Raw genomic sequence first — 13,592 nt, forward strand, 5'->3', positions numbered from 1 at the left:
CTTCTATTATTATTATTATTATATAACTTTAATGGTGAAGGGTTTTTTTTTAAATTTTTTTCCTAAAATAGCATTTTTTTAAAAAAAAATCTTTCATTCTTATCTATGTTTATAGATATATGTTATAGATCCAATCATATGTTTATCAATATTTTTAAATATATAGATTATTACATATTAATTTAAAAATAAAAAAAATAATGTTTAAATAATTATTTTAAATATATAAACAAGCAACACGTCTAATTTTGAATAAATCATATGCTGGAACACATTTCTTTTGGAAATCAAAATAATAACTCCATAAACAACACATTATTGAAATTTTAATTAACAAAAGTCAATTAAAGTACATGTATGAGCAGCTGTCTGCTTTCATAATAATGAAAAATTTGAACCTTATCCTTTAAAACAATGAGAAAACTGCTATATATATTTTATATTTTCACTTTAGATAATGATTTTTCCATGTTCTTATACAGTTTTCAGGGGATCGGAAGGGACTGCTGCTTTGAAAATGATATCGAAGGCTTTCTGAACACAAGACTTGAACTCGTGAGATTGGATGTGCCCATCCTCAGTTCCCACAGCAATTCTCAGGGTTCCCATGTAGCTTACCATCGTTATTGTAAGGCTCTGTTAGAAGATGAATATTGAACCAAATTCAAACTTAAATGCAACGAAAATCTATATTTTCAATAATGAATTAATCTCATAATGGGTTGCTTCGATCTTAGGCATGAGGTCCACATATTCAGGCAACTAACTAGGTTGGAATTTTCGATCGTAATGAGAAAGTAGAAGAGTACCTGTGGAACGCCAGCGACCATGAAGTATATGCCTTTCACTGGTTGATTCGCCAAAGCCATTTGTTCCACTGGCCCTACTACATTCGAGATTGTCATGCTCGTGTTCTTCAATGTGCTGTGGATGTATGAAGCTGTCGCCTGACAAGATTAATGAACCCAATTCCATTCATCATGCACATACTTCATTTACCAGATAATGTGTATTAATTTATTTATATAATCATACCTCAGGCCCTCTAAACTTTCTCATTGTGTCCAGCAATTTTCCAGTCAGAAGCACGGCTGAAGAATTTCTTTTCCTATTAATAGCGGCCCGTGCTTTGAACACAATGCTCAAGGGGTTTGATAACTCTTCCTCGGTTAATACAGGGACAGAAACATGAAGGAAGGCAAACTGGTTCCCCCAGGGCGATTCGGCGTCCGGTTCGATCATCTCTGGTATCGATTTGTAGCCGGCGATGTTTCTGGTGTTGAGAAGAACTAATGCTGTTGAATCTGCATTTCTTGAATCGTGGCTCATTTCTTGCATGTACAGTCTTATTCCCATGAACATGACTCCACAGATCACGTCATTTAATGTCTGTTCAATTATTCATGTAAAAAAAAATTCAATATAATATTAATCCGTAAATTATCAAAAGTTACCTACTGATCATTATATCATATATAACGTTGAATTAATGAACGACAATAAATAAGTAATGAATGCACATGTTGAAAAATAATATTTATTTTAGGTGGTGCATGGGAATTCAGTCATTATCAAGAAAAGCTTTATTTGTAAATTAATTTTTTCTAAAAAAAATTAAAAATTGGGCCAAACATAACGTGTTAGGTCAGCCCTCATCCGTCCCATTTATATTGTCATGTCACCTTTTTATTCGTCCAAGTATATAAATTTGTATCTTAATTAGCAATATTTTTTCAACTCTTTTATTAATATATCTATTAACTATACTTTGAAAATTGTGCAGCTATTTTTTGAATGAATTAATAATATTTAGAATAAAAAATCTGTATGTAATTTTATTTTTCAAATGATTTTTCTAAATCCATATGTTAAAAAATACAAATATATAATTGAGACCGATGAAATAATAAACAATACACCAAATTAGTCAGTTTAGATATTCACCTTATATAACGCATTCCATGCAATATAATTTTAATGAGATAAAAATTTGTGTTGGGCGATTTGGTCGTATTTGTCATACGTGTCTTTTATTTGGGTCATACATGAAAAATTATTATTTTTTATATTAAGTGTATTACTTTTTATTGTGAACATTGTAGGATTGACCTGTCTTACAGATAAAGATTCGTGAGACCGTCTCACGAGAGACCTACTCTTATCATAAAATAAAATTTCCGAAATTAGAAATTTCGCTACTGAACGTTCGAATTTTTTTTAAAAACAATCTTAAAAAGATTTGTGTAGCAATATTATTATTTATTTATTATTTTTAGAGAATACGTAATAAATGTTGGAATTGATAGCTCCCACCAAAGTAAGCATCTTTTTTCTTCACAAGTATTTACGAGCATTCATTTGCCTACGACCGCACCTAATTCGGTGATATATAGGTGATAGCTTTTAATTCATTATATATATAAAAAATTTTTTTTGCTGAAAGTCAAATTGCAATCTACTACCAGTTCTGTTACATTAATATTAATTGTTGTTGTCTTTTTTACAAAATAAAATAAAAAATTATTTTTTTAAAAATAATACAACTTTCGTATCTCATTTTCATTTCATTTAATGTATTTAATTATTATATATAACGACTAAATGGAACTAATCTAGCTAGTAGAAAAAGTGGATGGAAACTAACCACATGAATATTGGACTTGATTTGCTTGATTTGATGAAGGGAGAAGGACAAGGTGGTGATTGTTATAGGCCGGAACTCGACTCCATCCTCGCCGGATCTTATCGGAGACTTACAATCCTTGACAAAAGTGCTCTTCAACAAACTCCATCCAAAGTCCGACAAAGTATTAATCGTCCCACAACAAATAGTCGATAATTTACGGAGAAAACCCTCTCTCTTTTTAACCTCGGTATTCCGGTTCAATATGGGAAAAGTGAGGGGGATCGAAGGATCATCTGCCCTTTGCAAGCATGAGAGAAGGGCTCCCATTAGAGAGAAGCCATCCCCTAATGAATGATGCAGCTTGAAAATTAAATTTCCACATCCATGAATTGTGGGATATTTGAAGATGTGAATTTCCCATAATGGCCTGGTCTGTGGGAACGGCTCCATCGCTATTTTTGACAAGTATTGTGTAAGACATTGTTGGTAGTATTCTGGGGATTTTCCCTCTTCAAATATTGGGGTATTGAGGTGGTCTTGGAATTTAACTTCAACCCTTTTCCAATGTTTCACTCCTTTTTGGTCTTTCACCTGTGGAAAGTAAATCAATGGAATTAGGTTTCTTGTCTTTTCCAAATTTATTGCATAAAAAATTGTAAAAAAAGTAAAATTTTGAAAATGATGGTAAAAATTTTAGTTTTACTTTTTTTAATGTTGTCAGACGATCGCATAAATCCATTGACTAACTAAAAAAAGTCACATCATTTATTAAAGTAAGCAAAAACTTGTGTGAGACGGTCTCACAGGTCGTATTTGTAAGACAGGTCTCTTATTTGGGTCATCCATGAAAAAAGTATTATTTTTTATGTAAGAGTATTACTTTTTATTGTGAATACCCGTCTCACATATTATGATCCGTGAGACTCACTCTTAAAATAATTATTTAACAAAGATAACTAACTATATATGCCACCATTAACCCAAGAATTATTCCTTACTTATAACAAATATGAGCATCACAATAATATTGTCATCACCACCTTAATTATTTACCATCCATGAACTTTTCAAAATCTATGATTTATCAAAATAACACCAATATTTTACAAAAATCGTGGAATTTTTTTTGTGAAAATTAAGAAGGATCGAATTTCATTTGCACCTCTTCAAATACCAAATATATATTAACAAATTCAATCAGACCATGTGGATGGACAGGGAAAACGGGGAAGGGCAGAAATAAGGGATCGAATAAAGTATATGATCTTCTCCATAAAAACTACATGTAAATTACAAAATTTTCAAGAAACCGAATTAAAAAGAGAGAATCGTTAGGTACCATAACGGAGGAGAAACGAGGATTAACGGGGAGGAAGAGGTCCCTGAGAAGTTCCATAGTTTGAGAATCATCGATGGGGATTTCGGATTCCATAACCCCAATAACTGAGACTGAGATTACAGAACTTGTGAAGTATTGTCCGGTTGGGCTAACTGGTTCATCAAATGGTATCTCCATTCGATCCTCGCTGTCTGAACTGTTGAAAAAAAAAACAATTTAGGTATGATGAATGAATGGGGTTGCCATGCTCTTCTTTAAATAATGGTGGGAGTTGGTTGCCATCATTTAATGCAAACAGCTCACATTCGATTGCAAATACACAAGGGCCCAGGCCGGGCCTGGATGGGACAACAGAATTGTAATTTTCATTTGCTAATGTTGAAAAGAAGAGATGATGCAGCAGTAGGGTATTGATAAACTTGGGAAATCACCACAAAATTAATAAATTATTATATAATAATTTTAAATTATACACATATCTTATATATCTAGAGAGGGCTGTGGGTAAGTTGACGTAGATGTAGAACTGTATGGCAATTCGAATGAGCAGGAAATTTCTTGGAGGTGTTCAATGCAGATTTAATTGGGTGGGACGCTACTAATAAAGAAAGTTTGAATATATATATATATATATATAGCAATTCAATGTAAGTATTTTGGGATGTGTTGAGTAGCCACTTGTTGCTATTTATTACAGGGGCGGCACCTGTTTTTTGTGTAAAATTAAAAATGATGTTATAAATATAGACAAAAACTTGTGTGAGACGATTTCAAAAGTCGTATTTTGTGAGACAGGTCTCTTTTTGGATTATCCATGAAAAATTATTATTTTTTATGATAAAAATGTTATTTTTTATTGTGAATATCGATAGAGTTGGCTCGTTTCACAGATAAAGATTCGTGAGACCATCTCATAAATATATTTTCGCAGACTCGAATGCTCCCGAGAAACATTTTTTTTGAGCGGAAAGGAGATTGTTATAACTGATTGTCAAACTTGAGACTTCGACATCGAATGAGTCACTACAAGTCATTGGTTCCCGAGCAATATTTCAGTATATGAGAAGTTTGTTGTTATGTTCATAATCCTACATCATACGTGCATGGGTCAAATGGATTTTTGTGTGAAACTTAATTATTTGAAAATGGAGTATTTAATTAAATAACCACAATACTGAAAATAAAATGTTATAAAGTTAGTATTGATTAATCAATGTAAATTTTGCATTCAAAAAATAGTTCTCATGTTGTGAAAGGAATATAATTTATTTTTTAAATTATATTTTCTTTTTGGAAATATTGTGCATATTAAATTACAGATTTTTAATTTTCTATATTATTGAGATATTTGATAAACTCTAAAGATGGTAGATTTATTTAAAAGATTTTATTTCATAATGTAATTTTTTTCCAAGTCTTGTGGAATTTTTTTCAAGAAATAAACTCTAAGACAAAAGAAGTTTATAAATAATCAAAGATAGATGCCAAGATCGTAGAATGAATATAGACGCCGCATGAGAGCAAGAACGAGAGTTGTTGATTTACTTCGAAGAGATCAAGTGATCAAGCCAAGATGTATATATTGTTGTGTTGTCGTGGATTTTATGCAAACATAACACCTAATGACAATACTGATTAATGTGTTCTTCATCAAACAGAATTTCAGCTTCACGAACGTTGCATCCATAGTTTTAGTTATTTGATTTGATAAGCATTTTGAATGCATTTTTTCCTCACTTTGTTAAGAGATTTAACTTTTTTTTATTCACTAGTATTGATTTTGTTAACAAACAAGTTTTTCTAGTGAATATTTTGCCATGAGACAATGCACGAGTGTGTACAGTTGTGTATGATTGATTCTGTCTTATTTTATTCATTAAAATCTAATCATGAGATAAATTATATAATTCCGCTGCATATTATGTTAAGGTGTTACGACACTGCACACAACACCTACATCTGATTCACAAAATCTCTATGTATTCAGTACTTTTATGTCAAATAATTCTTTCATGTTGCATTAATTTTTGTTTTATATCTCATAATTTGGTGCACCAAGTCCATTAATTTTCATGAAAATATGCCTAAATTAAACTATGGGATATGTATATATTTATTTGAACATGTATCTATCATAAGAAAAGTGATCAAAATATAATGGATTGAGACTCTCACAAAGAAATTTCTTCGATCTAATTTAATTAAGGGCTATTCTTTTGTCATTGTTACTTAATACATATATATACGTAATGAGTGCAGGCCATCAAGTAGTTCCATAAATTTGGTGGATGGATGAGCAACTGTAACATCAATATGGTTATCAATCCGAAATGTAAGCAAATGTGTGACCGACGTTACAAGATGATAAATGGGGACTATATATGCATGCATGGTCTCACCAGTTTAATTACTCTTTCAAGATATACACACTGACACAACACGTACAGGCTTAAGCTAGTAATATATATGAGAATTTATGACTAATTAAACAAGCCTTTCACCGTGCATTAATAATTAAACAAGTTTGTTTAATTAGTCATAAATTCTCAATCACATGCAAGACTTTTAATCATTTTATACTAGGAATAGCAAATGTATCAGAACTAGTGTGCGTCCAAGCATAGTCTACGAGGTTTGAGCTAGACATGCTTAACGGTTTCGCGATTCCGGTTTTGGTTTGGTCTCAAAACCGGTTCCGGCTCAAAGGTAAAAACCTTGGAACCATTACAAACTGCCGATTGGTTCTATAATTTATGGACCGATTCAGGTTTCATATTGGTTTCTATAATTTATGGACCGATTTAGGTCCAGTTCATATTGGTTTCGAATCCGAATTTTTTTTTATTTAATGAATTTTTTTTATTTAATATTTTGAGTTGAAACAATACTGATTAATCATAAAAATAAAAATAGAAATAAAATAACTTACAATTTGATTTTTACAATTGAACATCTAAAATTAATCGTAATTTATTTAAATATCTTTGAATACTCCAGATCTTCGTCGGAGCTTGAGTTTTAAAATTCGTCTATCGCTCAAGCGGTCCTATTTTTTTCCAGTGGTAAATTAATCTTGTAGGCATGTTAGCATGCTAAGTTTTTCTTACTTTAATTAGTTTTTTGTTTTACTTTCCACCAATCAAGAACATCGAAATTCTCTCTAGTATTGATATATCGACTTATATTAATTTAAATATCATTGTATTTTGTTGTCGCTCTACTTTTGTTACTCTCTGCCAGTCTCTTTCGGCTGTGCACTCGATTCACATTTTTCACTAGCATACAAATCAAATAATTATTGGAGAGAATGAAGGATTGACTTATTTTCACCGTCAACATTCTGCTGAATAAATAATGGCATAATATTTAAAAAAAACATGTCTAACTCATCTTAACTTTGATTAGGCCTGATCAAGTAATATTGCTAATTCATGCACAATCGGATGTTATCCAAATTTTTAAAATTTTGTTTTCCATATTTGAAACAAAATCATGCATAACAACATCATCATGATATCCAAAAAATTTATAAAGCATATTGAAAAGCAAATATATAAACATGGTTGAAGTAGGATAGTTAATATTTAATAATAAAAAATTCGGTTACATCTTAAAAAATTTCTAATAAAAAAACACACTTACTCAAAATATTTCAATCATCTTCATTCGATTTTAAAAACTATATAACAATATTATTGTAATATGGAGTAATCAAATCTTTAAAACGTAACAAAGTATTAATCAAGTTATAAAATTTTTTTTATCTAGTTTCATCAGGGGAAGAATTTTTTTAAAATGATAATATGACATGCACATATAACATTAAGCAAATTACTATATAAAGCGTTTTAATGAATCTTAAACATATTTAATCGCATGAGTATTGTCACTCATATTATCTCATGTGATCAACATTTAAAACATATCTAACTATAATCTATGCATTGTGTGACGATTCTATGATCTATCACTAAAATTATTTTACATAGTTCAAATGTTATCAATCCAGTTACATGTAACAACAAGATAAAATTAATATTTCAAATTAGTCTAAATATCAGTTGTCAAACTATCTCTACAAAAAATATTTGAAAGATGCGATTTTAATATTTTTTTTATATTTCCTTATACTATCAAAACGATATCTAAAATGCAAAACCTTATTTTTCAGTTATTATAAAATATTGATAATATTCCGTAATAAATTTAATGATGACTTTTTAAGGAAATTTATTTTGTGACTGTGAAAGTTTTATTACTTGGTATATTAATTTGTTGGGTTGATTTCTTGCCGAATTGTCGTACTTTGCATAAGTGATTAAAAACCTCCCCAAGAAGTGCAAATATCTAAAACTTTTTACTATTATACAATTGATTATTGTTCGGCAGCCGAGAAAACGACATAAATTGTGAATTTATCATAGTCTGCGATTTGTTTTTCAAAAAAGATTTTTTTTTCTTTCCATTTTTGTGTGCCATATGAACCGTACTGTCGTTGTTCCCTCTAAAAAAGGGAAAGAATGGGATTTAACAATTATTGGGAAGCTATGATTCATTGAAGCCCGTGCTCAACGTGCGCGACTCAAAGTTTAATTTGAAGAGTCAAGTTATACTCACGTAAAGAAGATTAACATGATTTATTCCATGCTACCATGGACGGAACTACCTCAAAGGCTGGGGTGGACTCCAGCTTGATCTCAGTTTTTTTCGTTAATATATATAGTGTAAATTAGTCAACTTCAAAAACTTAATTCAGTTCATGACAAATCAATTTTTGGGAGTAATTTAGCTCACTACCTCCTCTCAAAATTAAGTTTTAGTTTGTCTTGTGCGTTAAAAAATCAAACTTTTCCTATTGTTGTAATTGGTCTGTTGTAAGACGGTTTTTGGACAGTGAGACAGATCAATCATGTTCATATTTACAATTGTAAGTAATTATTTTGGCAGAAAAACTAATATTTTTTTTTTATGTGTGACTCAAATAAGAAATCTGTGTCACAAAATTGACTCTATACTATTAATTTTTTAAAACAGCTTCTTTATGCAGGACCTCTGTTTAAACTTTTGGCTTCACGTGAGCTATTGGATATGCAAGGGGGATTTATTATCCTATTGTAAAAAAAGGGTGAACCCCACCCCCGAGGACCCCACACAGAGCCGCCCCAAGCTCCGGCGTGAAGGGAGGTAAATCAAGGTTATGCATCGGCAGCAGATATCCAGAGGAGAGGTTGGCAGAAGATTTATTATCCTATTGTAGTATCGAAGTACGGATAAACATCACGTGATCATATCGATTTCTGATTGCAAGTAAATACAGTGAAATTATATACTGATGGCATTATCACCGGGGAATTATTAATGAACTAACTTTGTTGGAAGATGGCTTCAAACGTAATGCATAGGTTGTTAATTTTTGTTTAGTTCTTTAACATAACTAACTTTGATTAAGGTTAGGGTAAAGTTTCGTAGATAATTATTGATACCATATCATATTATATTATATATATATACATATATCATATTCAGAAAAAAAGAAAACATAAATCGAATTTAATTAATCCAAAACACTAGCTATTTAAATAATAAGACCTAAAATAAATCAATCAAACAAAGCTAGAATAAAGAAGGGAGAGCGCAAGACTGAAGATCCCCACAAACAGAGAAAACGAAGCGCTGAAGCATGGTGCAGCCGATGGTGCAGGCGCCGGGGCATGGCGAGGATACTCCGGTGAGCTTGCATGCGGCGAAGGGGCAGGGTGGTGGTGATTCTCCACATCGTCGCCTTTCTTTGGAGATTCAGCTTTTGAGGATGGTGACGGAGCAAGATGAGCGGCTGGAGAAGGAAAAGGGGGTATCTTTGGTGTAGATGGAGGTGGCGAATGAGAGGTTGGAGATCGTGTTGGGGTAACAGGAGGAGTCGGTGCTTGATGTTGTGGAGATGGGGATGGTATTGGTGATCGAGTTGGGGAGGCCGGCTGAGGAGCTTTACCGGGTGGTGCGGAGATTGTAGAAAGAGGCGGCGGCGCGTGTGTAGGGTTTGGGGTTGGTGCGGGGACGTGGTGGGATGAAGGAGGTGGGGACTGAGAAGGCGGTGGTTTTAGTGGTGGAGAATGGGTAGGGGGTGGAGAAGGGGCGGATGAAGCATTGTGGTGGCTGTCGGAGAGGACTACGGTAACAAGCTTCTGCCCCTTCTCACAGTGTTGTGTACGGCCGCTTATGAAAAAGAATGGGCCCGATTTGTGGAACTTGAATTCGGAGTTGCCATCCTTGAATACTTGCAGAGGACTATCCTTGTTGCATGTTTCGTAGTCATCTTTTGTCACCACAAGGACAGAATCGGATCCTTTCTTGTACTTGAAAACTGCAGATTTTAACAAAATATCGTAAAAGAAAAAAGAAAATTTGTTACTAATTTATGCATAAAACGATCACATTCATAAAACAAAATAGTTATGGAGAGACGGAAAGTGGGTACCGAGAGTGTCGTTGATTTGGAAACGATTCATTTCAGCCCAACGACTGTAAGAGATATGGGATGGATGAGGAATCCAGCCTTGGTCGCACCAACGTAGAATGTATATGTCTGCGATGAACACAAATATCCCATCGAAATCACTAATACAAGGCTCATCACACGAGAGGCCATTTCCATACGAAAGAGGCTGGATTTGCACAACCACTAGATTGATTAATTTAGTCGTGTGAAGAGTTTAGATTGAAAAATAAATTTCGAGACGATAGAGATTTCTTGAAGGTTAAGGTGCCGTTTTCATGGGATATGAATAGAAATTTATATAAATATATATCGTGGAGATCTTGAGAAATTTATTGCAGGATTTAGGTCTTATAATAATTACTATCGGCCCTTTCAAATATTATCTACCAATGTATTACGAGCAGTTCGGTCTCGTCAATTCGATCGATAATTATTATGAAAAGTAATAATTTTCACTAAAAATAATATTTTTTCATGAGTTAGGTTATGTCGAAGATTTGTATCACACAATTGACTCGTGATATGATCTCATGAGAATTTTTTTTGTTTATTTATATACATACATTATTATCATTAAAAAAAAAAATAATAACCACGTAACTGGCGTTACCTTTAATAGTGACCCTTGATTTCTTTGATTTCGGTCTTTCCATTTTTAATTCGAGTTTTACTTTTGTTTCTGGGAAAAAAAAAACAAAATTGTAGAGTATTTTAAAATATATATCCCATTAATAGAAACATTTGGCTTATTTTTTGAGTTTTGAAAAGACCACATTGGAGATATTGTGTCAAAAGACTCGTGACAATTTGTCCCAAAACTTAAATTTGGATTTCATTTTTTTATATAATTTATATTTATATTTTACTCCAATAAGTTTCCCTAGATTATATTTTACATATGTTGTTTTTATTATGATGAATTGAATGCAAATGGTTTCTTAAATTGCAGTCAAAGAGGGGGTGCACTATTTTCTTGAAATTGTTATTAATTAACGACTTCAATCTCGTGTTTCAGTAATAGGCAAAGAAACGTGTAGATCATAATAAATTTGAATTAAATGTTATTAATTTAATTAATTAACAAAATTAAAGACTGAGCATGCATATTTGTTTAGGAAAAATTCTTACTACGGTTTTTCATTTCAAAGATCAGTGTCTGAAATCCGAAATATTAAAAAGACGTAATTAAATAAATTAAATTTAGAAAGTAAAAAATATATGCAACGCACATATCAGTATTAAAAACGTGGGTAAAAACAGCTACAGAATTGTTGATTTTATCGAATTATTATTTTTCACGCGACTTGTTAATAATAATAACATTGTATTGTCTTCATATTAGTTCAAGTTGATGAAATAAATGATTGTTTGATTATTGTTTAGGAATACTTCGATTATCCCCACGAAAAAAGTTCATCATGACTTGTCCAGTATGGTTTATCTGACTAGTGTAGATTGTAGTTCCAGTGCACACCAAATAATATCATTCAATTTATGAAGTGAGTATTTTATCAATGTTTACGAGTTCAATTCTGTCTACATATATCTTTTCAGACGATCTTGTCACATAAGACTTACCCGATATGATTTATTTGGCTAGTGCAGGTCGCATGTTATTACACTAACTCAGACATTTACCCAGTGTATAATGAAAACTAGCGTCTACGAATTCTCTTGTTATAAAAAAATTTAATAATAACAACAACAACAACAATAATGATTTTTAAATGCAATTGTTATCGAATTCAGTGGGTTTCACAAAAATATGTACGTGACTCCTTGTATGTATAAACTTATGATAGCCCATAATTAATAGGTGTTGGGTAATTACCCCGAAGCGATGCCGATCACGATGATAATAGTACCCAAAAAAATGCGGAATAAAACAACCAACAAGAACACAAATATTTACGTGGTTCACCCAATATAGGCTACATCCACGGAGCACTGCAACTTTTATAACCGGGAGAAATATTACAACAAGTGTATACACCAATACACTCAATATCTCACGATCCCAACCCCGAGTATACCGAGAAAATATTTTCTCTAACTCACAAAAGAGAATTCCCGCACTCAAGAAAAAAATACACTCCTTTTTTCTATGCACTCTCTTTTCATCAAAGCTGAAAAGCTTTTGATTTTGGGATACAAAAAACAAACAAGGAAGGCTCAATTTATAACAAATTTTCCTCGTTCATTTTTAGAAACTTTCGATGTGGGATTCGTGATTTCTGAATATTTTATTTTGACGTGGGCCCCACCTTATTAAAATCCCACCTAACAATTCTCCCACTTGAAGACTTGATTTCAATCATGTCTTCACACTATCAGTGCAGCAGCTCATACCTCCTTTGTTAGTCCAGGAGACCAACTGAAGTCAAACACAACTTCAGTTTTTCAATGATAACAGCCTTCGTGAGCATCTCAGCTGGATTCTTGCTTTCAGGAAACTTCTCAAGCTTCAAGACTCCATTCACCCGATCTCTAAAGATCCCCAGTCCAAAGATTTGTTTTGCAGTACCCAAATCCTTCAAAGCAAATTCCTTTGATAACTCTTTTTCGAGTTTATCAATCTCCTCCAGACAAGCTCTTGCTATCAACATATCATTTACATATATCAGTAGTATGATATAATAACCATCAAGCTTCACATAACAACAGTGATCAGCCTGATACCTCAGAAAACCATCATTATTCATTACACCATCAAACTTCTTGTACCACTGTCTTGGAGCTTGTTTGAGACCATACAAGCTCTTCTGAAGTTTGCACACCATTTTCTGTTTCCCTCGTACTTCAAATCCCTGTGATTGATTCATTTCTTCATCTAGCTCACCATGAAGAAACATCGTCTTTACATCTAACTGTTCAAGATGTAAATCTTCTTTTACCATCAATCCAAGTACAGTCCTGATAGTAGTTAACTTTACCACCAGAGAGAAAATATCAGTGTAACCAATGACTTTCTTTTCACCTTTTACAACAAGTATTTCTTTGTACCGCTTGCTACCGTCATTTTCTAACCGGTACTCCCACTTGCTCTGTAAAACCTTTTTACTTTCAGGAAGTTCTGACAACCTCCACATGTGATTGGATGACAGCAAATCCATCACATCTTCCATGGCTAA

The 13,592-nt window shown here is 32.5% G+C and overlaps 2 protein-coding genes across 2 annotated transcripts; both read right to left on the bottom strand.

The window, feature by feature from the left end:
* Positions 1–309: 309 nt before the first annotated feature.
* Positions 310–4,197, bottom strand: LOC140836623 (wax ester synthase/diacylglycerol acyltransferase 11-like). The gene is made up of 5 exons (XM_073202282.1): positions 3,966–4,197; positions 2,645–3,217; positions 1,036–1,389; positions 810–947; positions 310–636 (listed from the first exon to the last, which is right to left on the bottom strand). Exons 1-5 carry the CDS (start codon positions 4,140–4,142, stop codon positions 475–477), a joined length of 1,404 nt encoding a protein of 467 aa, XP_073058383.1. The 5' UTR covers positions 4,143–4,197; the 3' UTR covers positions 310–474.
* Positions 4,198–9,560: 5,363 nt separating this feature from the next.
* LOC140837363 (uncharacterized) lies at positions 9,561–10,645 on the bottom strand. The gene is made up of 2 exons (XM_073203500.1): positions 10,530–10,645; positions 9,561–10,326 (listed from the first exon to the last, which is right to left on the bottom strand). Exons 1-2 carry the CDS (start codon positions 10,615–10,617, stop codon positions 9,569–9,571), a joined length of 846 nt encoding a protein of 281 aa, XP_073059601.1. The 5' UTR covers positions 10,618–10,645; the 3' UTR covers positions 9,561–9,568.
* Positions 10,646–13,592: the final 2,947 nt, after the last annotated feature.

Source organism: Primulina eburnea, chromosome 7 (genome assembly GCF_022965805.1).
Source record: "Primulina eburnea isolate SZY01 chromosome 7, ASM2296580v1, whole genome shotgun sequence".
In the NCBI taxonomy this organism is placed as follows: domain Eukaryota; kingdom Viridiplantae; phylum Streptophyta; class Magnoliopsida; order Lamiales; family Gesneriaceae; genus Primulina; species Primulina eburnea.

What these genes read in the sequence shown, in the direction of transcription:
- LOC140836623 (XM_073202282.1), bottom strand. Translation starts at nt 4,142, where the DNA reads ATGGAGATACCATTTGATGAACCAGTTAGCCCAACCGGACAATACTTC. An exon ending in CTCGTTTCTCCTCCGTTATG is followed by an intron (nt 3,218 to 3,965) that starts GTACCTAACGAT and finishes TACTTTCCACAG; the next exon opens with GTGAAAGACCAAAAAGGAGT. An exon ending in TCAAGTCCAATATTCATGTG is followed by an intron (nt 1,390 to 2,644) that starts GTTAGTTTCCAT and finishes ATAATTGAACAG; the next exon opens with ACATTAAATGACGTGATCTG.
- LOC140837363 (XM_073203500.1), bottom strand. Translation starts at nt 10,617, where the DNA reads ATGGAAATGGCCTCTCGTGTGATGAGCCTTGTATTAGTGATTTCGATG. An exon ending in GACATATACATTCTACGTTG is followed by an intron (nt 10,327 to 10,529) that starts GTGCGACCAAGG and finishes TAAAATCTGCAG; the next exon opens with TTTTCAAGTACAAGAAAGGA.